General features: G+C 42.0%; 1 protein-coding gene across 3 annotated transcripts in view; it reads right to left on the reverse strand.

The window, feature by feature from the left end:
* Slain2 (SLAIN motif family member 2) overlaps window positions 1-26,617 on the reverse strand; it is a 56,783-nt gene that overhangs the window by 21,875 nt on the left and 8,291 nt on the right. For all 3 annotated transcript variants that reach the window (XM_004658688.2, XM_004658687.2, XM_045161728.1), the window contains exons 2-4: window positions 12,400-12,548; window positions 4,033-4,197; window positions 999-1,160 (exon numbers count right to left, since the gene is read on the reverse strand). In XM_004658688.2, coding sequence (XP_004658745.1) covers window positions 999-1,160; window positions 4,033-4,197; window positions 12,400-12,548 — 476 coding nt within the window. The remainder of the gene's footprint in view (window positions 1-998; window positions 1,161-4,032; window positions 4,198-12,399; window positions 12,549-26,617) is intronic.

A 26,617-nucleotide genomic window follows, 5' to 3' on the forward strand; every position in this document is an offset into this window, starting at 1 on the left:
TAATGAGGCTAAAATGTCTATAATCTCTTGTCAAAACACAGTATAAAAGCTACAGTAAAAATAGCTGACTGAATTTTTCAAAAAATATCAAGACCTCAAAGTCAAATTTCAAAAAAGAAATGAGTGGCCAGGTATGGTGACACACGCTTTTAATCCCAGATAGAGGTAGGAGGATCGCCATGAGTTTAAGGTCACCCTGAGACTACATAGTGAATTTCAGGTCAGCCTCGAAGGTGTGTGTGACTTTCAGAGCTCTAGACCCTATAGTGCACAGCACCATCATGTGTTTCATTTAATTTAATGTCACAATTCTAGTTTTCTCATAAAATCTTTCATTTTTGCTGGGTGTGGTGGCGCATGCCTTTAATCCCAGCACTCGGGAGGCAGAGGTAGGAGGATCACCGGGAGTTCGAGGCCACCCTGAGACTGCATAATGAATTCCAGGTCAGCGTGAGCTAGATTGAGACCCTACCTTGAAAAACCAAAAAAAAAAAAAAAAAAAAAAAAAATCTTTCATTTTTGCATTCTAAGAGTGGTGATATTTGTCACCAAGAAGGCAAAAACTGGTTCTTTGTTTGTGAAAAGACTAACACCATTAATAGTTTGGGGCCTTCATAGTAAGTAGATATAGAATGTAACTGATATTACAAGTTCATATAGGTAGGGATAGAAAAAACAAAAAAAGGCTCCCTAGGGGACAATTAAAAATGATGAGAAACACTAGTTTATCCTAAACAATACAGAGTGTAATACAGCAATGGCAATAGTGCGTATCCATGCAAGCACAAGCTGACCACAGCATACGGCTCTCAGTCCTTCATACAGCAATATTGCCTTAGGCAAAATACTATGAAAACACGTAAGTGAACCAAAAAGTACTATGAAGTCTGTTTCAACATTTTCCTTTCTACTATATTACTGTTTTCACAACATTGAAGATTCAGTTAATATTTAAAAGAAAGTGAAAAATCACAACTTTTGACAACTGAAATACTTACTTTCTTCCTGCATCCGGGCTAGAATCTGCACGTCAGTTACATCATTCAGCTTGTAATTAGATCCGATTGAATCTTCATCTAATTCTGAAGCACTTAACTCACTATCTATAGAGGACTGAGGACTGAGTGGGGGATTTCTATCTGATGAATTTTTGAAGTTACCTTAAAAAGAGGGGGGGAAAAAAACCACACCTTGGTCAGAAAAAAACAAGGTAAACATCTCTTGCAATTAACTAGACATCACATCCTTTGATTCAATTACTCAGCCATTTCTCTTTGCAGAAGTCCCAACCAAACACTGAAAATATAAACTGTCTCACTCCTCTATGTACTGTGCCTCAAATACTGAATGTCAAGTATAGCTCACCTCACCTCTTAGAAAGCAACTCATCTTTCAACACAGTGCCTGGAAAGTGGTCAACATTCAGGAACTATGTTAGAGGATTTCACCTTTCCACATGATAGTCAGTGAGACTGTTCGGCAGGTAGATGAGTTTAGGATGCAGGGTTTTCTCTCCCAAGTGCAGCCATTAACACATACCACAGTTTTCACTGAAGAAAAGCATCTAGTCTTAACAACAAAACTAATTTGAGAAAAGTAGACTTAACATATAAAAGAAACCAAAAAAAAAAAAAGCATGGTGCTAGTTTCTCTTACATGATGTCATGTTTACTAAAAATTCCTTTGCCAAGTTATTAACGGGGATCCAATATGTTCTGATGTTTCATAATGAAGCCACAAAACAGAAGAAAGTAATTGGATTTTGTTAAAAAAAAAAAAAAAAGTAGTTGGGCGTGGTGGCGCACGTCTTCAATTCCAGCACTCAGGAGGCAGAGGTAGGAGGATCACCGAGTTCAAGGCCACCCTGAGACTACAGAGAATTCCAGGTCAGCCTGAACCAAAGTGAGACCCTACCTCAGAAGACCAACCCCTCCACAAAAAAAGTACTTTATCTTTCTAAACTAAAAGGAGGACAGAGGAGAAAGAATACACTGGCGCTGAAATCAGCCAGCATGTTGCTAAGGAAATGCTTTGTCACAGTTTCTATTGAAGAAAAATAAAGCCCAAGCACTCTCAGTATTCCCAACGCAGCTTTATTTGAAATACCTGTTTCCCTGAGGTTTTTGTTTGTTTGTTTGTTTTTTGTTGGCTTGAGACAGAGTTTCACTTTCTAGTGCAGACTGGCCTTGAACTCATGTAGCCAAGGCTGACCTCAAACTTGTCTCCCAAGTGCTGGAATAATAAGCAAGTGCTACCTTGCTGGCTAGTTTTCCGGACTTTTTTCATAAAAAGTCAGCTCCAACATGAAGGCATACAAGGAGAGTAGGAAGAACACAAACATTTCGTATGTACGCCATCAATGTAAGAGCACAGTGTATGCAACGGGAAAAATCCTGCAAGGTCAGGCTCAAATCAAGCCTGGATTCAGTTACTTACTTTACACTTTTTAAAGTGAGGGGCTGAGGAGATGGTTCAGTTTGGGTCCCTAGCACCCACAGAACTGCCTGGGGAGCAGTCAAGAGGCAGAGACTTGGGATGCTTGGGTAGGCTGGCTAGCTAGACTAGCTGAATCAGCAAACTCTGAGTTCAAGAAAGACCAGAAACCTCTCAGTAAATAAAGGGGACAGAAATTGAGGAAAACAGCACAAGTTAGCATCTGGCCTCCACATGTGTACACAACTTAAGTGTGCCAACAGATGCAAACATACATACACACAAACATGTACATCACACACATGCAAAAAACAAAACCTACTGGGCATGGTGGCGCACACCTTTAATGCCAGTATTCAGGAGACAGGTAGGAGGATCACTGTGAGTTCGAGGCCTCCCTGAGATTACATAGTGAATTCCAGGTCAGCCTGGGCTAGAGTGAGACCCTACCTTGAAAAACCAAAAAAAAAAAAAAAAAAAAAAAAAAGCCTTTTAAATATGATATTGTCATAGGGGAAATGAGTAGCAGATAACCAATTTACAAAAAGCAGGGCCAATAAAGCCCTAGGAATAGGGAGTGCACAGGTTACCAACTTGAGGTGGTTAACAATACTCTAACTTCTAAGGAAGTCATAGGCGTGAGTTATATATAGAAAGGCAGCAGCAACTACACGAGTTATAAAGAGCAAGCACCCCAGGGACAGTGTCAGTCACAAACCCAGAGCAAAACACACTCCCCAGTTCATGGCAATCTGTTCCTCCACATCAGTCACTATACCTATGTCTCTCAGCATGTGAACATCGAGCCTCATGCGTCCCATGACTGCAGTCAACAAAGCTCAGGAAAGCTCTTAGAAAGAGTTACCTTTGCACCTTTCCCAAGCCAAACAGGCTGAAGGTTAAGGATTACTCATTTAAGGAATCAAGCTTGTGGCCCCATACAACTAAATTAGATTTTAAAAGCTTGTCGTTTAGAAAAACAGGTTTGGGCTGGAGAGATGGCTTAGTGGTTAAGGTGCTTGCCTGCAAAGCCAAAGGACCCAGGTTTGAATGCCCAGGACCCACATAAACCAGATGCACAAGGTGGCATGTACATCTGGAGTTCATTTGCAGTGGCTGGAGGTCCTGCAGTGCTCCCACACACACTTTCTCCCTCCCTCCCTCCCTCCCTCTCTCTCTCAAAGAAATAAAACTAAACTATTAAAAATAAACAGGTTTAAGCCAGGTGTGGGGGTGCATGCCTTTAATCCTAGCACTCGGGAGCTAGAGGTAGGAGGATCGCTGTGAGTTCAAGGCCAGCCTAAGACTGCATAGTGATTTTCAGTACAGCCTAGAAGCTTGGGCTAGACCAAGACTCTACCTTGAAAAAAAACAAAAACAAACAAATGCAAGCTTATACATACACCATGAAAACCGTATGGAGCAGCACACTGACCTACTTTTGTACCCATATGGCCAGAATAGCATCAGTACAAAGTAGCATCACAGTGAGATTTTTCTCTGGCTGGTTGGTTCCAAGTTTCATAAATAAAATGTGCCTAAACTATTAATGAGTGAGCTATTTCCAAAGATAGGGCCAGAATGGAAAGCACTCCTTACCTGAATTCCCAGGAAGTATAAGCTGTTTGACTATAGGAGGTCTCACTGGTGTGGAGGATGGAGAGTTGAATCCACTGCTGTAAGGGCTACTGGCATTTGGGCTGTAAGGACTTGTGTAACTCATAGAGTTGAAAGGATTATTGTATAAGTTCTGCCTCTTGAGAGCTGTATTAATGAGAAAGGGGAACCAAACTTAATAAAGGTATTCCCATTATTGCTTCATTAAGTCATCTATTTCAGTTTAAAGAAACATGGAGCCAGGCATGGTGGCGTACACCTTTAATCCCAGCACTCGGGAGGCAGAGGTAGGACTGCCATGAGTTCAGGGCCATCCTGAGACTACACAGTGAATTCCAGGTCTGCCTAGACTAGAGAGACCTTACCTCAAAAAAACCACCAAAAGAAAAAAAAAAAAAAAAAAGAAAAGAAACATGGTTTAGTGAAAAAACTACATTAATAATACCAACAAAATACTTCCATTGTTTTTTTGTTTTCTTGAGGTAGGGTCTCCTTCCAGCCCAGGCTGGCCTCAAATTCACAGTGCTCCACCTATCTCTGCTTCTCAAATGATGAGATTAAAGGCATGCACCACCATACCCGGCTTTGTTTCCGTTATCCTAAACTGTGTCAAGCAATTAAAATAGTACTCATAGGAAACTATATAATATAGAAGTCTATCCCTTTAAGAATTGATCATTAAGGGCTGGGGAAATGGACCCCGGTTCAATTCCTCAGGACCCTTGTAAGCCTGATGCACAAGGGGGTGCATGTGTCTGGAGTTCGTCTGCAGTGGCTGGAAGGCCTGGCGTGCCCATTTTCTCTTTCTGTCCCTGCCTCTCTCTCTCTCAAATAAATAAATAAAACATTTTTTAAAAGCAATTGATCATTAAATTAATTCACTTGCATCTTATTGTAAAGGTTATGCTTTAATTTTTTTTTAAATTTTATTTATTTGAGAGAGCGCATGAGCGAGCGAGCGAGCCAGAGCTTCCAGCCACTACAAAACGAACTCCAGACTCATGCACCCCTTTGTGCATCTGGTTAACGTGGGTCCTGGGGAATTGGACCTGAGTCTTTTGGCTTTGCAGACAAAATGCCTTAACCGCTAAGCCATCCCTCCAGCCCAGCCCCTAAGTTTATTCTTTAATAACTATTGTATCAATGAGTGATCTTTAAAAAGAAAGCAAATGATATAATTGTGTCTTATTTTTGGTAACAAATATATTACTTAGAAAAAACAACCTATGGGGCTGGAGAGATAACTTAGCGGTTATGAAGCCTAAGGACCCTGGTTCAAAGCTCAATACCCAAGTATCCACGTAAGCCAGATGCATAAGGTGGTGCATGCATCTGGAGTTTGTCTGCAGTGGCTGGAAGCCCTGGTGTACCCATTTTCTCTCTGCCTCTTTCTCTGTCGTTCTCAAATAAATAAATTGAATTAAAATTTTTTAAAAAAAAGAAAAAAAACCTATGAAATAACAAATTTCAGCATAAGCATTCCAATGTTTAGATTTTTAAAGAATATTTTATTTTTAATTTATTTGTTACACACAAGGGCGGGGGGGGGGGGAGGATGGGTGTGTTCCAGGGCCCTCAGCCATTGCAAACGAACTCCAGATGCATGCACCACCTTGTGCGTCTACTTTACGTAGGTCCTGGGGAATCGGCCCTGGGTCCTCAGGCCTTCACAGGCAAGTGCCTTAACTGCTAAGTCATCTCTCCTTGCCCACTGCTTGGAATTTTGAAAAATAAAGCAGTAGTGGCTACTTCAGTCAGGTTAAGGTCAAAACATGGGGAAATTCCCTTTTATATATGCATAGGCACAAAGCTCCCCCCACTAAAATAGTTACATCTAAAAACTGTCCTACATATACAAAATTGCATAAATAGTATAACAGGCTAAGAATGCAAAAGAAATTATGTATAAGAAAACTCAATCCTGAAACTAGTATTTCTTTCTCCCATTATATTTTAGTAGCCACATCTTATTCAATATTAACAAGCTGGGCATGGTGGCTCACACCTATAATCACAGTACTAGACAGGTTGAGTGAGGTGGAGGATTGCCAACCCGGTCTTCAGTGATACCCTGTCTCAAAAAAACAAAAAGACAAAGACAAAAACAAGCGCTGGAAAAAATGGCTTAGCAGTTAAGGCGCTTGCCTGCAAAGCCAAATGACCTAGGTTTGATTCCCCAGAACCCACATACGCCAGATGCACACGGTAGTGCATATAGCTAGAGTTTGTTTACAGTGGCTGGAGGCCCTGGCATGCCTATTCTCTCTCTCTCCCTCAAATAAAATAAATAAATAAATTATTTTTTAAAACACTGCCATAAAGCTGTGAAGAGCTATAGGGAGGAAGAGTCAGGGGCATTTAATGATAACTGAGGCACTGGAGCAGTCCTGAGAGACAGAGCGGGGATTGCACAGACCACTAAAAGTGGAGAAGTGCTCATCTACGCGAACAAGGTGAACCGAAGCGGGGTCCTGAAGGAAGGCGTGGCACACGGCCAGGGAGCAAGGCTGAGGCAGTCTAGTACGGTACAGAACAGACAGGAACCGCACAGCACAGAGCAGATGGGCCAAAGAAACTAGAATTTCCTTTCCTCAAGGCCAGTCATAGAAATATCAAGGCCTTTCTGCCTTGGAGCTGCCCATAAAGAAATTTTTTGTTTTTTCAAGGTAGAGTCTCACTCTAGCCCAGGCTGACCTGGAATTCACTATGTAGTCTCAGGGTGGCCTTGAATTCACGGTGATCCTCCTACCTCTGCCTCCCGAGTGCTGGGATTAAAGGCGTGCACCACCGTGCCCGGCTCATAAAGAAATTTCCTGACCTACTTTATATGTTAAGCTCCTATTTCAGAAAAGGTCTTGCTCTATACTCATGAGGTTCAATGAACTTTGAAGAATGTGAACAGACAAGGCTTAATAGGCTTCCTTTCTCAGTCTATCATACTCTTCTGTCTAAGTACATTTTTGTAAAAATTTTTATTATTTGACAGCAGGGGCCAAGCATGGTGGCACACACCTTTAATCTCACCACTTGGGAGGCAAAGGTAGGAGGATCATCATGAGTTCGAGGCCACCCTGACATTACATAGTGAATTCCAGACCAGCCTGGGCTAGAACAAGACCTTACCTCGAGAAACCAAAAAGCAGTGGGTGGAGATGGAGGGAAGAAGGGAGTGAAGGAATGGGCATACCAAGGCCTCTTGCTACTGCAAATCGACTCCAAATGCATGAGTCATTTTGTTTATCTGGCTTTACATGGGTGTACTAGGAAATCAAACTCAGGCTGGCAAGCTTGGTAAGCAAGTGCTTTTAATTGTTCAGCCGTCTCTCTCCAGCCCCAATTACATTCTGACACAGCTGTCCATGGCTCCAGTCATGCCTATGCAATGAAGTCTCCACAAAACCACAAAGCCACAGGGTTACAACTTTCCAGTTGGCTAAACACATGGAGGTTTCTGGAAGGCGGGTGCTTGCAGCGGGCATGCTCCTGCTGCTCTCCTCTGAACCACGTCATCCTCATGAGACACTGATAAACTTGTTCCCTAAGTTCTGTGAGCTGCTCTAAAAAAGTAACTAACCCCAGTAAGGGATTGTGGGAACCAGGATTATAGCTGGTCAGTTTATAGATCACAGCCTGGGACTTGGCTAGAAATAGTAGGTGTGGGACAGTCTTGTGAGGCTTAACTCTTAACTGTGAAAACTGTCATTATACCCAGGGAGACAATGCCCAACGTGAAATGAAATGAATTAGAGAATACTCACTCAGTTGATATTGGATATAGAATTCTTTGCTGGCTTATGGGGGGGGGGCTTCCCCACACTTTGAGGTCATTGAAGTCTTCTGTGTTGATTATCGTGGGATGAGAATAGAGGAAAGTTGTTTTTTCCCATACCTCCAAAATTCTCACAGTCCAACTATATCACCAACATCTGCCCCCAAAGGGGATCCTACATTCACTTTTGGACCTATCAACCCACACTCCAAACAAATGCAAGCAAAGTCTTTCCAAAATGCAAATCCAGCTGTCTTCCCAATTATATACCACACCACACTTTTATATGCAATTTCAGTTATTTCCCAAATACCCTTGGAATACAACCTGAAAATTTTAGTATGACTTACAGAACTGAGCAAAGCCTGGGTCCTCCAGATCTTTCTGGCCTTTTCTCACCTCTCTCCTTTTCTACCCCTCCATTCTCCAGCCACCCTGGCTTGTCCACTTAGCTGCAGAACCTTTGCATATGCTGCCTGTTCTCTCTGGAAAGCCCATGTCCTCCCTACTTTTTCCTTCCCCCTTAGTACATGTGAGCTCTTTGGTTCTGTATCTTGAGGACTCAGGTCAACATCACTTCCTGACAGAAAACCTTCTCTGTGTTTGCAGGCATCTTGTGCACACATGTGGAGAGGACAAAGGAGAACACTGGATGATCCCCATAGCTCTTGCAGGTGGTTTCCTTGAGATGGAGTCTCTCCATAACCTGGAGCTGCCAGGTCTTCTGTCTGACTGGCTGATCAATAAGCCCCAGAGTTGTGTTTTGTTTTTTTTTAAATCTCTGCCACTCACAGGGCTGGGGTTACAGGCACATGGCCAGGCCTGGCTGTTAAGGATAGAACTTGGGCTGTCTCAGTCCATCTCAGGCCCACATGCTTGTGTGGCAAGTGCCTTTATATCCTGAGCCATTTCCTCAGACTTGAAAATCAACCTCTTTTTTCTTTCTTTCCTCTGACCATGATACTACTTTTTTCTTTTTTTAGTTTTCCAAGGTAGGGTCTCACTCTAGCTCAGGCTGACCTGGAATTTACTATGTCTCAGGGTGGCCCTGAACTCTTGGTGATCCTCCTACCTGTGCCTCCCAAGTACTGAGATTAAAGGCACGCGCCATCAAGCCCGGCTTTTTGTTGTTGTTGTTTTTTTTTCTAATAAGAGATAGAGATAGCTTCAGAGTACAACTCTAAAAACAATTCATTTTGAAAACTGCATGAAGGCTTTCTTAGAAAAATTATTGTGTATGTTTAAATTATTTTGTTTAAAATGCCTCAGCACATTATAGTCCTGCTTTTTCTCACTTTGCGTAATTGCATGTATAAGATGCTGTGAACTTCAAGTTACTGGGGAAAATGCATTTTGATGTCATTTGTGTTTTCTGAAGGTCGTGTCTCCTTGATCATGGCTGTCACCACATGTTGTGCACGGGTAGAAGAGTACATCTGCTTTTAGTTCATGTTGAATTCTATCTACAGCAATATCAGGAAACACTTTTGAATTTACAGCTTTGATATGTCAAAAATGGTGAGGATTATTGTATGTAATATATTCTTGAGCCTTAGAATAGAAATAATCTCTAGGGAAGAAGAGAGAAAGAATAAGAAGTTATTTTTTGTTTGGACAAAGGACAAGGCATGGTCATATGCAAATAATTGACAAAGATGGCTTCAAATCAGACATTAAGTAGAAAAACTGAATCCCTGGGAGGTGTGCATGATGTATGGGTATTTATGGACATATTTGCATGTGTGAAGCTTATATTTGTATATTCATGTGTTATACATATAAACATTATTATGTAAAAAAATATTTTGTTTATTTTTATTTATTTAAGAGCAACAGACAGAGAGAAAGAAACGCTAGATAGAGAGAATGGGAGCACCAGGGCATCCAGCATCCAGCCACTGCAAATGAACTCCAGATGTTTGAGCCCCCTTGTGCATTTGGCTTATGTGGGTCCTGGGGAATGGAGCCTTGAATCAGGATCCTTAGGGTTTACATGCCAAGCACTTAACCACATAAAGGCTTTTTTGAAAGGGCTTCTTTACAAAGAAGGAAAACCTGGACTGTCAAACAGATTCAGATTCAGCAGCTCTGCAATTACTTCCTATAAGTTACCAGTACATAACAACCATTGCTCCTTACATCCTAACAGACCTCTCTGTACTGCATGACCAGCTTAGCTGTGTCCCTAACCTGGCCCCTGCTCCCGGGCCATTGTCTTCATAAACTCTAACGAAAGCAGGCAGGTTTAAGCATATGCCTACTAAGCAAATACAAAGTATCAAAACAAGAAAAAAACATACTCAAGATTGCTAGTAGTGCATCAGTCCTTTATTATACAAACATTTAGGAAACAGTGAGTCAGTCTTAAGAGATGGACTGAGTAAAACACTAAGAAAAAAGCAGTAATGTTTCTCCTGCATTTCTACCCAAACTGGCATGCTATACTGAATGTCACAAACAGCCACAGACACCTTCTGTCAGCTTGGTGAATGCTACTAAACAAAAGAATAAAAAAAACAAATACATAAGCATTTTAAGATGGCAAGTAAGAAAAGGAAAAATCTACCAGGAATGGCAAGTGACTACATCACTGTGCTTTATGCAGCGTGTGTGTGTACAGGGGCACGTGTGCCATGATGCACATGAAGAGTTTAGAGGAGGACCTCAGGGAGTCAATTCTCTTCTTCCACCTTCCTCCAGACAGGGACTCTCTTGTTTGGCTGGTAGGAAGTTCAGTCTAGCTGGCTCACAAGCTTCAGCTCCACTGCCGTGAGCGCACCGCATGCACCGGGACTGCGGACAGGTGCCTCCCCTCCCTTCGTGCATGGCTTTACTTGGGTGCTGGGGATTGAACTGGGGTCAGACCAAACACCCTTAACTACCGAGCCATCTCCTCACCAGTCATCCCATCATTCTTGTGAAGAAACTGAACCTACAGAACTAAATAATGTGAAAAGCCACAAGTGCGTGAGTGAGAAGGTCTCTGGTTCTCCACCTGTATCTTATCTCCCTCTTCCCTTTTGTCTCTCACAAGATCTCATCATGTAGCCCTGGCTGGCCTGGAAATCCTGAGTGACCTCTTGCCTCTACCTCCCAAGTACTATGATTATCCGCATGTGCCACCATACCTGATTATATGCCTGTATCTTTTTTTTAAATATTTTTATTTATTTATTTATTTATTTATTTGAGAGCAACAGACACAGAGAAAATGACAGATAGAGGGAGAGAGAGAGTGGGTGCGCCAGGGCTTCCAGCCTCTGCAAATGAACTCCAGACGCGTGCGCCCCCTTGTGCATCTGGCTAACGTGGGACCTGGGGAACCGAGCCTCGAACCGGGGTCCTCAGGCTTCACAGGCAAGTGCTTAACCGCTAAGCCATCTCTCCAGCCCGCCTGTATCTTTCTATAAAAGTACTTTTATGTATGTATTTGAGACAGACAGACAAACAGAAATGAAGAGGTAGATAAAGAGTGAGTATGGGTGCACCCAGCCCACCTGCCACTACAAACAAACCCCAGTTGCATGCACCACTTTGTGCAGATGGATTTATGCGGGTACTGATGAATTGAACCCAGGCAACCAGGCTTTGAAAGCAAGAACCTTTAACCTCTGAGCCATCTCTCCAGCCCTGCTTGTGTCTTTCTGAACAATCCATTTTTTAAATCATAGATGACTTCAGATGACATAAGACAAACTTCTCTTTTTCCGAGGTATGGTCTAGCTCTAGCCCAGGCTGACCTAAGTAATCTCTAATCACTAAGTAATCTCAGGTTGGCCTTGAACTCTTGGTGATCCTCTTACTTCTGCCTCCCGAGTGCTAGGGTTAAAGGCATGTGCCACCATGCCTGGCTTAAGCATTAAAAAAATATTTTTTAATAGTTGCATTAGAAATATATATAATTCATAATTTCACAGATACCATTTCTTAGAGTGAGACCAAATAAAAATGAGACTTTAAAAATACTATTAAGTAGGTTGGTATTGTATATATGTAAAAACAATGACTGAGATGGGGAGGTAATATGATGGAGAATGAAATTTCAAAGGGGAAAGTGCGGGGGGGGGGGAGGGTTTTACCATGGGACATTTTTTTATAATCATGGAAAATGCTAATAAAAATTTTTTTTAAATGTGAAAAGAAAAAAAAAATTGAAAAAAAAAATACTATTAAGTGACCATTACGGACTGCAGAAAGAATACACTGAACCCAGCTTGGTCAGCCCTCCAATGTGGACTGATGGACCATCAGCTCTCCAGGAGTCCTCCCGGCCGTTAGTGCCAGATTGGGACTGCTAAGGCATCCAGCCTCATGGAGGGAGCTGCTACCCAGTTCTCTGGCTTTCTGGCCTGCAGACAACCACTGTTGGATTGCCTGCCCAGTCTGTATCCTGTAAATTAATCCAATATATCCCCTTCATACTACAAAAAAAAAAAAAAAAAAAAAAAAAAAAAAAAGCTATTAAGTGATGGGGTAGTATGCATAGTGAGACTGTCTTTCTAAACACATACTGTTCAGTGTTGATGTTTTGTGATTCAAGAAAACAGAGGATGTATTTACAAATAAAATCACAGACATACCTGACATAGTTTGATCAAGTTTGTGGATAAGAGACTTTTTAGCACACTCAACATCAGGACTTGGGTAATCCAAAACTTGCCTGCACCAAACCAACGGACTAACGGATTTCTGCATCGGTGTAAGTTTTTTCTTTGGTGATGAATACAGCCTAGAAGAAAAAGCAAAGGTAACAGTGATTATTAAGTAGCGGATTTTATAGCAGGGATCTTTAAGGTATAGATTTAAATTAAGACAGGTAGTAAAAGTAACGGGGTATGCTTAAAGTCACCATATTTACTTACTGTACAAGAAAATGATACCATAATAAACATAAACCCAAATATCAAGCACTAAATGAATCCAAATAAGAAATGCCTAAAACGTGTCTTCTTTTCCGCTTTACTCTTGTAAAGAAAGATGGTTCACCATAGTTCAAGTTGCAACTGTTTACTGTGTCATGCAGCCCTACTGTTAAATCTAACCCAGAAAGCTGAAGAGACCCCCTCCCGTTCCTCTACCCACCCTCCTGACCCTACAACCTACCAGACCCAGTACTGATACGTCTAAGAAAAGCCATATTTCAAATCCTTAGTACCAACTACTTAGGAAATTACTCTGGTTTTAGACAGAAAAAAAGGACGGAATTCTATAAGCTTTTGGAGAAGGTATACATAAGGGAAAAGCAGAAGTAATGAGATAGACTTAAATTTTCATGTTGTAGTTTTTTCTCAGATTAATCCAGACTATGTGAGCTCCTGATAATTATCTTGATTGACTCCATATGAAAAATGTGAGTAACTGATATCTAACAAATACAGTTTGCAAATTATAACATTTAAAAGTGGAATTTATAAAGATGAAAGAATGCCGGGCATGGTGGTGCACACCTTTAACCCCAGCACTCTGGAGGCAGAGGTAGGAGGATCGCCATGAGTTCGAGGCCACCCTGAGACTACATATGGAATTCCAGGTCAGCCTGGGCTAGAGTGAGACTCTATCTCGAAAAAAACCAAAAAAAAAAAAAAAAAGAAAGAAAGGTATTTTTTGTTGTTGTTTTATTTTTTTAATTTATTTATTTGCAAGCAGAGAGAGACAGACAGAGAGAGGAGAGAGACAGAGAGAATGGGCATGCCAGGGCCTCCAGCCACTGCAAACGAACTCCAGACGTGTGCGCCCCCTTGTGCATCTGGCTAATGTGGGTCCTGGGGAGTCGAACCTTGAACCGGGGTCCTAAGGCTTCATAGGCAAGCACTTAACTGCTAAGCCATCTTTCCAGCCCTGTTGTTTTTTCGAGCTAGAGTCTCACTACAGCCCAGGCTGACCAGGAATTCCCTATGTAGTCTCAGGGTAGCCTCGAACTCACAGTGATCATCCTGCCTCTGCCTTCTGAGTGCTGGGATTAAAGGCGTGTGCCACCATATCCGGCTCAAAAACAAATTTATGTATTTACAGATGTCTCAAGAAGCATATAACATTTTTCACATTTTACTTTAATCAAGTTAAGACAAAAATATGAAGTTCTGTTTTAGTGTAAATACTTATTTATTGGTTTTACAAGATAGGGTCTTGCTCTAGTAATACATAAATAATTATATTTCCATAATTTCAGATTAAACCAATACTTCCATAAGTAGTGTGAGCCTTTCCACCCTCTCTCTCCTGTCTAAGAACTTAAGCCTTCCATTTGCATTTTGCTTTGATCAAGATAATCAAGACTGGGCTGGAGAGATGGCTGAGAGATTAAGGAACTTGACTGCAAAGCCAAAGGACCCAGGTTCAATTCCCCAGTACCCACATAAGCCAGATGCACAGAGTGGTGCAGGTGTCTAGAGTTTGTTCACAGCCCTTAACCTGTGCAGTCTTGATTATCTTTTCTTTAAAATTTTTTAAAAATTTTTATTTATTTGTGGGAAAGAGGTAGAGAGGAATGGGCGTGCCAGGGCCTCCAGCTGCTGTGAACAAACTCTTATTTCAAGAAAGGGTCTCACTCTAGCCTAGGCAGACCTGGAATTCACTAGGTAGTCCCAGGGTGGCCTCAAACTCATGGTGATCCTCTACCTCTGCCTCCCAAGTACTGGGATTAAAGGAGTGCACAATCACACCTGGCTTATAAGTACCTTTTTAAGTGTATCAAGTTTTATTAACATAAAAGTGTACAAATGTAAGAAATGATAGCAATCTTCCCCCCTTGCTGAAACTAACTCCCAAAGTTACTTACAGTTGGACTGTGACTCCAATACCCTTGGTAGATCTAACATGTGATACAGACAAGTCACTGACACTGGTGCAGCCCAAAATGTTTGTTACAACACAAATATGATGGTGCAGCACAGTCCTCTGTCAGTTTCCTTTTGCTCTTAGGATAATTCCTGCCAAAAATGGTCCCCATGGCCCTGGAGAACTGACTGGTGAGAACTGCTGCGGCACATTCTTGGTGTCACCCCTCTCCTTGCTCTACAACCCAAGCCTCACACATTTGTTCTTGGGTCATGTCATTACCCTTACCTAGAACAAGCGTGGTTCCCTTATTCACCTCGGCCCCACAGCTGGGTGGTGGGAATATGAAATGTCCCTCAGACTCATCTGTATGAACACATCAGCTCCAGCTGGAGGCCATGTTTGGCAAGTTTGTGGAGCCTTTATGAGGCACAGCCTTGATGGAGGTGTGTGCTACTGAGGGCAGGCCCCGGGGTATTACGGTCCAGTCCCAGCTGGTGCTTTTACACTCTACTTCCTCTATGCTGATGTGAAAGTATGAACACGGCTGTCTGCTCCTGCCGTACTTTCTCTGCATGGCAGACTTCCCCTGGAAACTGAACCCACATCAACCCTTTTCTTCCATAAGCTGCTCTGTGGAACTTTGTCCTAGCAGCAAGGTAACTGAGACACCTGCCCAATTTCATTCAGGGCATTCCTACTTTCTCATGGGTGTCAGCTTAAAAACACCAATTCTTCAGGAAAACATTGAATGTCTTTAACAAAACAATACATTAGGTGCCCAATTAGGTTAACATTCTGAAGTGAGGTATTTAAACAAGTACTTTTATAAATGTTTAGATTCATCACAGCTTATAAAAAAGGAAATGTCATTCCTAATCCCCATTCTCACTATTCATTTTTATCTGTTTGATTTTTTCAAGTTGGTAGTTATAATTCAAAAAGAGATCATTTAAAAAATGTGTTAAGAGAATAAAAATGCTACAACACAACCTGGGCTAGAGTGAGATCCTACCTTGAAAAACCAAAGGAAAAAAAAAAAAAAAATTGCTACAACATGGGTGAACCTCAGAAACATTATGCTAAGTAAAAGAAGTCAGTAACAAAACACCACATGCTGTATAATACCATTTATATGGAAAGTCTGGAATAGCAAATCTATTAAAAAAAAAAAACAAAGATTAGTGTTGCCTAGTGATGGGAGAAGAGAGGGAGAGAACAAAAATGGGTGACTACTTATGAGCACCAGGTTTCCCTTGAGTGTTGGGAATGTCCTAAAACTATGTCATAGTAATGGTTTAACAATTGTATAAATGATACTGGTAATCAATGAACACTAACATGGTATATAAATTATATCTCATTAAAACTGTATAAAATAAATTGGTTCTTATAGATATCATTATTTCCCTTAGAATGTTACAAAGGAATCAAATACTTCCAAATATAACTTATACACATGGTTAAATATGGAAAGAACTACTAGAAATGTAATTAAGAACATTCCATTTCTAGGCCAGGCGTGGTTGTATATGCCTTTAAAATCCAAACACTAGGGAGACAGAGGTAGGAGGATCACTGTGACTTAGAGGCCACCCTGAGACTACATAGTAAATTCCAGGTCAGCTTGGGCAACAGTGAGACTCTACCTTGAAAAACCAAAATAATAGTATTAATAATAATAATAGTAATATTCCATTTCTTACAGGAAAATGGCTCGGTGGTAAAAGGCGTTTGCTCCAGAAGCCTGGACACCAAACTTCTATCCCCACCATCCACAAATTGACACACATGACTGCAATCCCAACGGCCTATGGCAATGGGAGGTGAATTGGGGAGAATCCTGAAGCTTGTGGGCTGGCTAGTCTCACCTTTCCAGCAGCAATACAACAAGAGACCCTATCTCAAATCTGGAGTGTGGGGCTGAAGAAGTGGCTTAGTGGTTAAGGAGCTTGCCTGCAAAACCTAAGGACCCAGGTTCAATTCGCCAGGACCCATGAAAGACAGATGCACAAGCACAAGGGGGCGCATGTTTCTGGAGTTCATTTGCAGTGGCTGGAGGTCCTGGCATGCTCATTTCCTCTCTCTCCTCTCTTTTCCTCTCTCTGCTTCCTTCTATTCTCTCAAATAAAAAAGCTATGGTGCGGTAGGAGGCCCAATACCCTGAGGCTGTCCTCTGACCTCCACATGGCACTGTGGCACACGAATCCTGGAACGCATATGCAGTTCCCACTGACACACCAGAGAACAGGGACGATATGAAGTCAACAATATAAGTCACATTTTGGATCATGCCACATGTATAGTAAGGATAGAAATAATTAAGAATATAACTATTTTAAGTGTTGTAACTCTTAGTAACAGATGTTAACAAATATAAAAGGTAATAGCAACCTCTCCCTTTGCTGAAACAAGTCCCTAGTTACGTACTGTGTCTCCTGAGTGTTCTATACATATGCAGGCACGTTATCAGTTAGCAGAAACAGGAAAGAAGATTGTAGTTACTTGGCTGAATTTTTGGTAACTACAGTAATCACGTCTCACAACGTAGTCAGCTAAGAACATGCTACTGAAGCTACTAAAGAAAAAATAAGAAGCTTCATTTATGGTAAAATAACAACTAGGGTGATTGGAGAGATATCTGGCTCAGCAGTTAAAGCCCTTGCACGCAAAGCCCAAGGACCCAAGTTTGATTCCCCAGTACCCATGTAACATCAGACCACAAGGTGATGGATGCACATGGAATATGTTTGTAGTAGTTGGAGGCCCTGACATGACTATTCTCTCCCTCTCTCTGTCTCTTAATTTTAATCAGAGACAGAGAGGGAGGGAGAGAATTGATGCACCAAGGCCTCCAGCCACTGCAATCAAACTCCAGATGTGTGGGCCACCTTGTGCGTCTGACTTACGTGGGACCTGGATAGTCGAACATGGGTCGTTAGGCTTCACAGGCAAGTACCTTAACTGCTAAGAGATATCTCCACCTGCCTCTCTCTCTCTCTCTCTCTCTCAGAAATAATAAAAACTACTAAAACTGTTATTGAAATAAATGTCTTGAGATGGTTACAAACTTAAAAATTATTTTTATTTGTTTATAATCAGAGAGAGAACAGAGAAAGAATAGGCTTGTCAGGGCCTCTTGCCACTGGAAACAACTCCAGATGTATTGCATCTGGCTTTACATGGGTACTGGGAAACCGAACTCAGGCTGGCAAGCTTTGTAAGCAAACAAATTTACCAATGAGCCATCTCCCCAGGCCCAAAATTTTTTTGTTGTTTTTGTTTTTTTGGTTTTCCAAGGTAGGGGTTTTCACTCTAGCCCAGACTGACCTGGAATTCACTATGTATTCTCAGGGTGGCCTCAAACTCACAGTGATCCTCCTACCTCTGCCTCCCAAGTGCTGGGATTAAAGGTGTGTGCCACCACACCCAGACAGACCAGAAAATTTTTTAAAGACCAAAAAATAATCACGCTTTAACATCTCAACATAACAGCTTTCTGCCTAGTTCAATAAGTATGGCATATTAAATGCAAAACCACCCTGAGATTACAGAGTGAATTCCAGGTCAGACTGGGCTAGAGTGAAACCCCTACCTTGAAAAAACAAAAACAAAACAAATGAACAAACAAAAAAAGAATAGAGCGTTGGGCTTGGGGGATGGCTCAGTAGGTAAATTGCTCACTGCTCAAGACACAGTACAAGTTTGATCCTCAGACCCTACGTAAAAAGCCAGCTGTGGAGAGCTTTTATAAACCCAACACACTAACTATCAAGACACAGGAATCAGACAGGAAAAATAGAAGCTCATGGAAAGATAGAAAGAACTGACCTAAAAGCTGTCCTGAGATGTGTGCACATCCGGCCTACAGCCTTGATCTTCAAAGTTCAATGCAGAATACCTTATGTAAGCCTGCTGTGGTGGCGCATGCACCTTTAATCCCAGCACTAGGGAGGCTGAGGCAGGAGGATCAGTATGAGTTCAAGGCCACCCTGAGACTACATAGTGAATTTGAGGTCATCCTGGCCAAACAAATAAAAACACAGAATAATACCAAAAAAAACACAACAGAGTGATTTATGTCGACTTTTACAGGTGTTCAAATATGTGCATGCCCGAAATATAAGACAGGATGACAATGTTGAAGTGGCAGTATGAAGGAAACATCAAAGATCAAAGTTATGCTTTTATAATTTATTTTATTTATTTACTAGAGAGGCAGAGAGAGATAATGGGTGCATCAAGGCCTCCAGCCACTGCAAACAAACTTCAGATGCATGTGCCACCTTGTGCATTTGGTTTACGTGGGTCCTGGGGTTCGAATGAACCTAGGTCCTGAGGCTTTGAAGGCAAGTGCCTTAACCGCTAAGCCACCTCTCCAGCCTTTGTAACATTATAGTTAAGAACATCTTCATTAATAAAGGTGTCTATTGCTTTACCGACACCTAAGACACTTTAAACTGTTAGGATATATTGCTTTATAAAGAATTAATAGAAGCTGGGCATGGTGGTACATGCCTTTAATCCCAGCAATTGGGAGGTAGAGGTAGGAGGATAACAGTGAGTTCAAGGCCACCCTGAAACTGTTTAGTGAATTCTAGGCCAGCCTGGACTAGAGTGAGACCCTACCTTGAGAAAAAAAAAAAAAAAAAAAAACAAGGCAAACAAAACCAAAAAATAAATAAAATAAAATAATTAACAGAGCCAGGCATGGTGGTGCATGCCTTTAATCCCATCACTCAGGAGGCAGAGGTAGGAGGAACACAGTGAGTTCAAAGCCACCCTGAGACTACATAGTGAATTCCAGTTCAGCCTGCCCAGAGTGAGACCCTACCTCAAAAAACAAAACAAAACAAAAATTAACAAACTTTCTTAGTCAATATAACAACAGTAACTATTACTACATACATGTCTCTCAAATAAAAAAATTTTTAAAATAATCCTAATTCAATTAAGATAATAGCATATGTATATATACATAGTCTTTCTGAACTTTTTCTTTCTTTTTTTTTTTTTTGGTTTTTCGAGGTAGGTTTTCACTCTAGCTCAGGCTGACCAGGAACTCACTCTGTAGTCTCAGGGTGGCCTCGACTCATGGCGATACTCCTACCTCTGCCTCCCAAGTGCTGGGATTAAAGGTGTGTGCCACCATGCCTGGCCTTCTTTCTGAACTTTTAGTGCACTGATTAAGTGCATTTTACTGTTAGATTTGGCCAACTTCCTGACTAAAGGGCATTATTTATTTGAACATATACTGTGGAATGAACTTTAAGAATAAACTGAAGGGCTGGAGAGATGGATCAGTGGTTAAGGTGCTTGCCCACCCTGAAAATAAAGAGTGAATTCCAAGTCAGCCTGGGCTAGAGTGAGATTCTACCTCGAAAAAACAAAAAAGAAGAAAAAAAGAAAAGCCAGAGCCAGACAGGAGGAGTGCCCTGAGACCTCTTTCAGACAGGACGTGGCTGCTGCACTTGTGGGTTCCCAGCGGCTGCTATTACCTGTACAAGACCTGGACGGCACCAGGCCGTCACCATTCCACCAAGGACGAGGGAGGAGGACAACAAGAAGACGCTGAAATAGACGGGGGACAACTTGAAAGAAGTTCAGTGGAAGGAGGACAGAGGAAAGGGAAACAAGACTATGGTAATAGGAAGAAGGGACTGTCGTGAAAATACACCATGTGCATGCTTGAAAATGGTCAAGAAAAAGTCTCAAAATTGGGCTGGGCCAGCCAGGCGTGGTGGCACATGCATTTAATCCCAGCACTTGGGAGGCAGAGGTAGGTGGACCGCTGTGTGTTCGTGGCCACCCTGAGACTACAGAGTGAGTTCCTGGTCAGCCTGAGCTAGAGTGAAACCCTACCTCAAAAAACAAAAGTTAAAAAGTTGGGCTGAAAAAAAAAAAAAAGTTGGGCTGGAGTGATGACTCAGTGCAAAGCCTGGGTCCAAGTCCTGGGACCCAGATAAAGGCAGCTGATGAAGTAGCGCACGAATCTGGAGTTTTGTCTGCAGTGCCTAGAGGCTCTGGTGCACCCACATATATTCTCATTCTCTCTCTGCTTGCAATTTTTTTACAGTTTAAAATTAAAATATGAAGCCAGGTGTGGCGGTGCACGCCTTTAATCCCAGCAGTCAGGAGGTAGCGGTAGGAGGATCACCTTGAGTTTGAGGCCACCCAGAGACTACATAGTGAATTCCACGTCAGCCTGAGCTAGAGTAAAACCCTACATTGAAAAACAAACAAAAAATTTAAATATAAAAACATTTTCAACTCTATTTCACAGTTCTCTAACAACCTTCATTCCAGTTTGTTCACACGCCTTTCTGCTAACCTACTTGCTCTTTTTCCTGTGTCTTTTGACTGATAGAGATAGATAGCAATAGCCTTCCATGTGGCCCCAACTCCAAAGAAACCTTTTTTTTACTTCCCCCTGAATCTTAAAATATGCACGCCAAAATGCCCATAGTGGTGCTCTTAACTTCTGGTTAGAGAAGATTCTCTTTTCAGATAGTAGTGACTACTTACTAGGGAGACTCAAAGCTCATCATTGTGCTGAAAAGAAGTGACAGAGTGTTTAACAATAAATGAGACATCTCCATCACACCCTCTGAGGCTCAGGACCATTGCAGAAGTGGCAGAAAGAACCTTAGAGCCAGAGGATGGGGAGGAGTGCTTTGGAATGCTGTCTTCTGGACATTAAATGGTCAGTACATTCATGACCTTACAGAGGCTATTATTACCCACACAACATTTACCATGGATGGTGGAGGGCCAAAAGAAAAATGATATCAGGTACACGCCTTTAATCCTGGCATTTGGGAGGCAGAGGTCAAAGGATCACTGTGAATGCAAGGCCAGCCTGAGACTACATACATTACTGTGACAGAGGAGTGCTCAGCACTGCAATATCTCTATCGCACCTTCCAAGGCTCAGGGTCCATTGCGGAAGAGGTGGCAGAAAGAATGTAAGAGCCAAAGGAAGGGTAGGACTCCTTACAGAGTGCTCCTCCAGACACAAAATAGCCTGGACATCCATGACCTCACAGTGCCTGACACTACCTACATAAGACCATCATAACAGGAGGAAAAGATCATAACATCAAAACAAAAGAGACTGATTGAGAGGGGGAAGAGGTATGATGGAGTGTGGAGTTTCAAAGGGGAAAGTGGGGAGAGGGAGGTAATTATGATGCGTTACTGTCTACAATGATGGAAGTTGTCAATAAAAAATAAAATAAAATTAGAAAAAACAAAAAATAAATAAAAATAAAATTAAGCCGGACGTGGTGGTGCATGCCTTTAATCCCAGCACTCAGGAGGCCGAGGCAGGAGAATTGCCATGATATCGAGGCCACCCTCCGACTACATAGTGAATTCCAGGTCAGCCTGAGCTAGAGTGAGACCCTGCCTCGAAAACCAAAAAATTAACTAATTAATTAAAAATAAAATAAAATGCATGCCAAGTACAAAAAAAAAAAAAAAAACTCAAAGATGGGCTGGAGAGATGGATTAATAGCTTAGTGGTTAAGGTACTTGCCTGTGAAGCCTAAGGACCCAGGCTTGATTCTCTAGGACTCATGTAAGACAGATGCACAAGATGGCACATGGCTGTGGAGTTTGCTTGCAGTGGCTAAAGGCCCTGGCACACCCATTCTCTCCCTCCCTCCCTCCCTCCCTACCCCCTCAAATAAATAAAATATAAAATTAAAAAAATAGCCAGGCATGGTGGCACACACCTTAAATCTCAGAGTAGGAAGCTGCCCTGAGTTAGAGGCCACCCTGAGACTACATAATGAATTCCAGGTCAGCCTGGGCTAGAGTGAGACCCTACCTCAAAAAACAAAACAAAACAAAACAAAAAAATTTTTTCCTTAAACTGGGCATGGTGGCATATGCCTTTAGTCCCAGCACTCAAGGCTAAGGTAGGATCGCCATGAGTTCGAGACCACTTTGAGAATACATAATGAATTCCAGGTCAGCTTGGGCTAGAGCAAGACCCTACCTTCGAAAAACAAACAAACAAAAATCTTCCTTACATTATATCAAAATTTGCCTACCTTTACTTGAGGGTACATGCATCTGGAGTTCACATGCAGTGGCTGGAGACCCTGGTGTGTCCATTCTCTCTTTCTCTCTTTCTTCCCTCCCTCCTTCCCAATCTCTCTGCTTTTCTGTCTCAAGTAAAGAAAAAAATGTTTAAATAAGTAATTTTAAATGGATAAACTTTGAAGACATATGCTAATGAAGTAAACCACACAAAAGGTCTAATATCATGGTCCCATCCATACAAAAGTAACGTCAGTTACTTTTTCACTGATGAACTATCTGGCAGCAGTAATTTCCGGGAGGAAAGAATCATTTTGGCTCACAGGTTCAAGGGTCTCAGTCCATCCCCACACAGAAGGCAGACAAGAGAGAGCAGCACGGTTCCCGGCAGCAGGAGCGTGCGTGAGCAGCTGTTCATAGGCAGCAGACCTACTTGGGCCAGCGAGGCGGCACCTCCTGAAGCCCCCCCCCCCACAGTCCCCCAGCTGGAGAGCAACTGCTCAAGGTGAATGGTGGCAATATCCACACAATTTGAGTATACTTAATGCTAACGAGCTATACTTGTAAAAATGACTAGCACTGAGGACTAGGGAGATAGCTCAGTCTTACAGTTGCTTGACTGCCAAGTTTGCCAACCTGGGTTCAATTCCCAAGTCACCCACAAAGCTAACCAGGTATTCATTTGCAGTGACAAGAGACCCTAGGTTACACATATATGTAAATAAAGTAAAATGAAAAAAAAAAGTTTAAACAACACAGGACTTTGTTACATATATTTTACCATAATAACAAAATAGACGTAATACTAACTCAAAATTACTCAAAATAAATGACTAAACGCCTTAGTATATAAAACATGCCTGAACAACAGTGACTTGTAGTATTTTACCAGGTCTGGCGCCCTTCTTGGCTGAGTTTTTAATTTGTATTTATTTACTTTTTTTGAGACTGGTCTCCTGAGCTCACTAAGTAATCCACCCAGCTCAACTTTCTAAGTACATGGGACTACAAGAATGTTCCACCACACCCTGCTTCCTTATTATTTTAGCATCTCCATTTAGAAAACAAATCTTCCAAAGACATAATCAGTGAATGACTATTAGACTATTCAAATAAGCAGTGATAATTATACAAATTAGATAGCTTTATTGCTTGGCCTTCTCAAATAACATTATGGGCAATATTCCACAGGACCCATGTAAGCCAGATGCACAGGTGGCACATGCTTACAGAGTTTGTCTGCAGTGGCTAAAGGCCCTGACCTGTCCATTTGCTTTCTCTCATTATCTCCCTCTTTCTTTCTCTTTCAAATAAATAAGTTTTAGGGTTGAAGACATGGCTTAGCGGTCAAGGTGCTTGCCTGCAAAGGCTAAGGACCCATGTTTTACTCTCCAGATCCCATGTTAGCCAGAGGCACAAATGTTGCACAGGCCCACTAGGTGCCACAAGGACCTGGAGTTGGACTGCAGTGGCTGAGGCCCTGATATGCCAATTCTGTATCTTTCCCTCTAAAATGTAAAAATAAATTTAAAAAAAGAAAATTAAAATACAACACAGTATGGAGAACATTTTTTAATTTTACTGTTTATTTATTTATTTAGGTTTTTTTCAAGGCAGGGTCTAGACCAGGCTGACCTGGAGCTCACTCTGTAGCCCCCCAGGCTGACCTCTAACTGAGAGATTCACTTAACTCTGCCTACCAAGTGCTGGGGTTAAGATTAAGCATGTGCACCACCACACCTGGCAACACTTGTAAATCACGTCATATAGAATGTGTATCTAGAGCCGCGCACGCCTTTAACCCCAGCACTCAGGAGGCAGAGGTAGGTGGATCACCATGAGTTTGAGGCCACCCTGAGACTACACAGTGAGTTCCAGGTCAGCCTGGACTAGAGTGGAACTCTACCTCGAGCCCCCCCCCCCAAGAAAAAACAGAACTTGTATCTAGAATCTACAAAGAACTGACAACTACAATATGAAGGCCAATGGCCTCATTAGGAAGTAGAAGAGGGGAGGGGACAAAGCTCAGAGGCAAACCACTTGCCTAGCATGCACAAGGCACTGAGTTTAATGAGAGAGGGAGATGTGCCAAGGGGTGAAGAGATTTCTCTAAAACGGATACAAACATGGCCAAACACATGCAGAAATACAAAATAAAGATGCCAAACATCATCAGTCCTTAGAGAAAAGGGAATGAGAACCAAAATGAGATACCAACAAATGGTTATAATAAAAAAGACAAGCAAGTAGTGCCAAAAATGGGGGAAAATTAGAATCCTCCTCATACATTGCTTATAGAAATAAAAAACAGTACAGTCACGATGAAAAACAATCTAGTAGTTTCCCAAAAAGTTAAACCTGGTGATACTGAAGGAAGATAGGAGAAAGTTGGCTTTTTTTTTTTTTTTTTTTGGTTTTTCGAGGTAGGGTCTCACTCTGGTCCAGGCTGACCTGGAATTAACTCTGTAGTCTCAGGGTGGCCTTGAACTCACTGCGATCCTCCTACCTCTGCCTCCCGAGTGCTGGGATTAAATCGCGCGCGCCACCAAGCTTTTTTTTTTTTTTAAAGGCAATGTTAATTAGAGATTGAGGCCCAAAGAGTGAACCAGAAGATGCTACCTCACATGCCATCTCACCCCAAAGTGAGAACTCCTAGCTGGGTGTGATGGCGCACACCTTTAATCCCAGCACTCAGGAGGCAGAGGTAGGAGAACCGCCTTGAGTTCAAGGCCAAGCTGAAAGTACATAGTGAATTCCAGACTAGCCTGGGCTAGAGACCAAATTACCTCAAAACAACAACAACAACAACAAAGGACTCTTGGCAGAACTGGAACTCGAATCTGATCAACACTCATCTACAGCGCCCTCTGCTGCCCACAGTCTAGCACTACCCAGACAGTAGACTGCCCAGGTGCGCTGGCTCTGGAATCTGCCCTCCAAACCTACCAACCACAGGGATAGGAGTGAGTCCAGCTTCCTCCTCACCAAGCCTGGCTGGGGGTGGGAGAGGAAGAACATAAAACTGTTTCCTGGCCTGGGAGAACTCTTCTGCTTGCCTCTGCTTTATGGTTTGAGGTAACTTCTCACTTTGATTACATGCATGATTTCCCTGTCTCCTAATCTACCAGGTACATTATTTCCCTTACAGCCCAGATCTACCACGTGGGTGTTTTCACTAACTTTAGGTAACTAATAGTGTGTCATTTTCTTCATTATTAATTTCTCCTCTGAATCTCCCGGTGTCTGCTTTGCTATCTGCCCTCTCATTTTCCCTTAGCCTCACCATTTGCCCTATTAACTACCCTACAAGGAGAAACATGATGAATGCCAGGGCAGTGCCTAAGTCTCTCTACCTAGTAGATTCCCCTTTCATGTGCTTCTGCCTCTACTCCAGTTTCCCCCAAACCTCAGTTTCTCTTAAATGAACCTTATAAATTATGCAGTTTCCATGTTTCCTACTTCCCATGTGTTTATGACTCCTGAGCTCTTAAATAAACCCCATAAGTTGTGATTTCTCCCTAAATAAATTTAATAATTCATAACTTGTCTTGCTTTAGCCCACCTTATTAAGATAGGAAAGAACCAACAACAAGGTTCAGAAATTCTGGGAGACAACTCCTGAGCCCCCAAATCCTGCATCAATACCATCTGGAGTAATTCCACTCCTAGGCATATATCCAAGAAAAAATGAAAACACATGTGCATCCAAACACTTGTAAATAATGTTCATGGAAGCATTATTCCTAATAGTCACAACACAAGAACAATCTAAATGCCCGTCAATACTGAAAATGCACTGACCAAAGAAGACAAAAACATCCCTTTCAGTTTCTGTGGTCTCCTGATACTAGTTTGTTCAGATGGACCAGGAAGAACATTCTTCAAAGGAAACCGACTGATGAATGAATAGACAAATGTGGAAAACCCACACAATGGGATATTGTTCACACACAAAGGAATGAAAAGATAAGGTAA

This window comes from Jaculus jaculus, chromosome 11 (genome assembly GCF_020740685.1).
Source record: "Jaculus jaculus isolate mJacJac1 chromosome 11, mJacJac1.mat.Y.cur, whole genome shotgun sequence".
In the NCBI taxonomy this organism is placed as follows: domain Eukaryota; kingdom Metazoa; phylum Chordata; class Mammalia; order Rodentia; family Dipodidae; genus Jaculus; species Jaculus jaculus.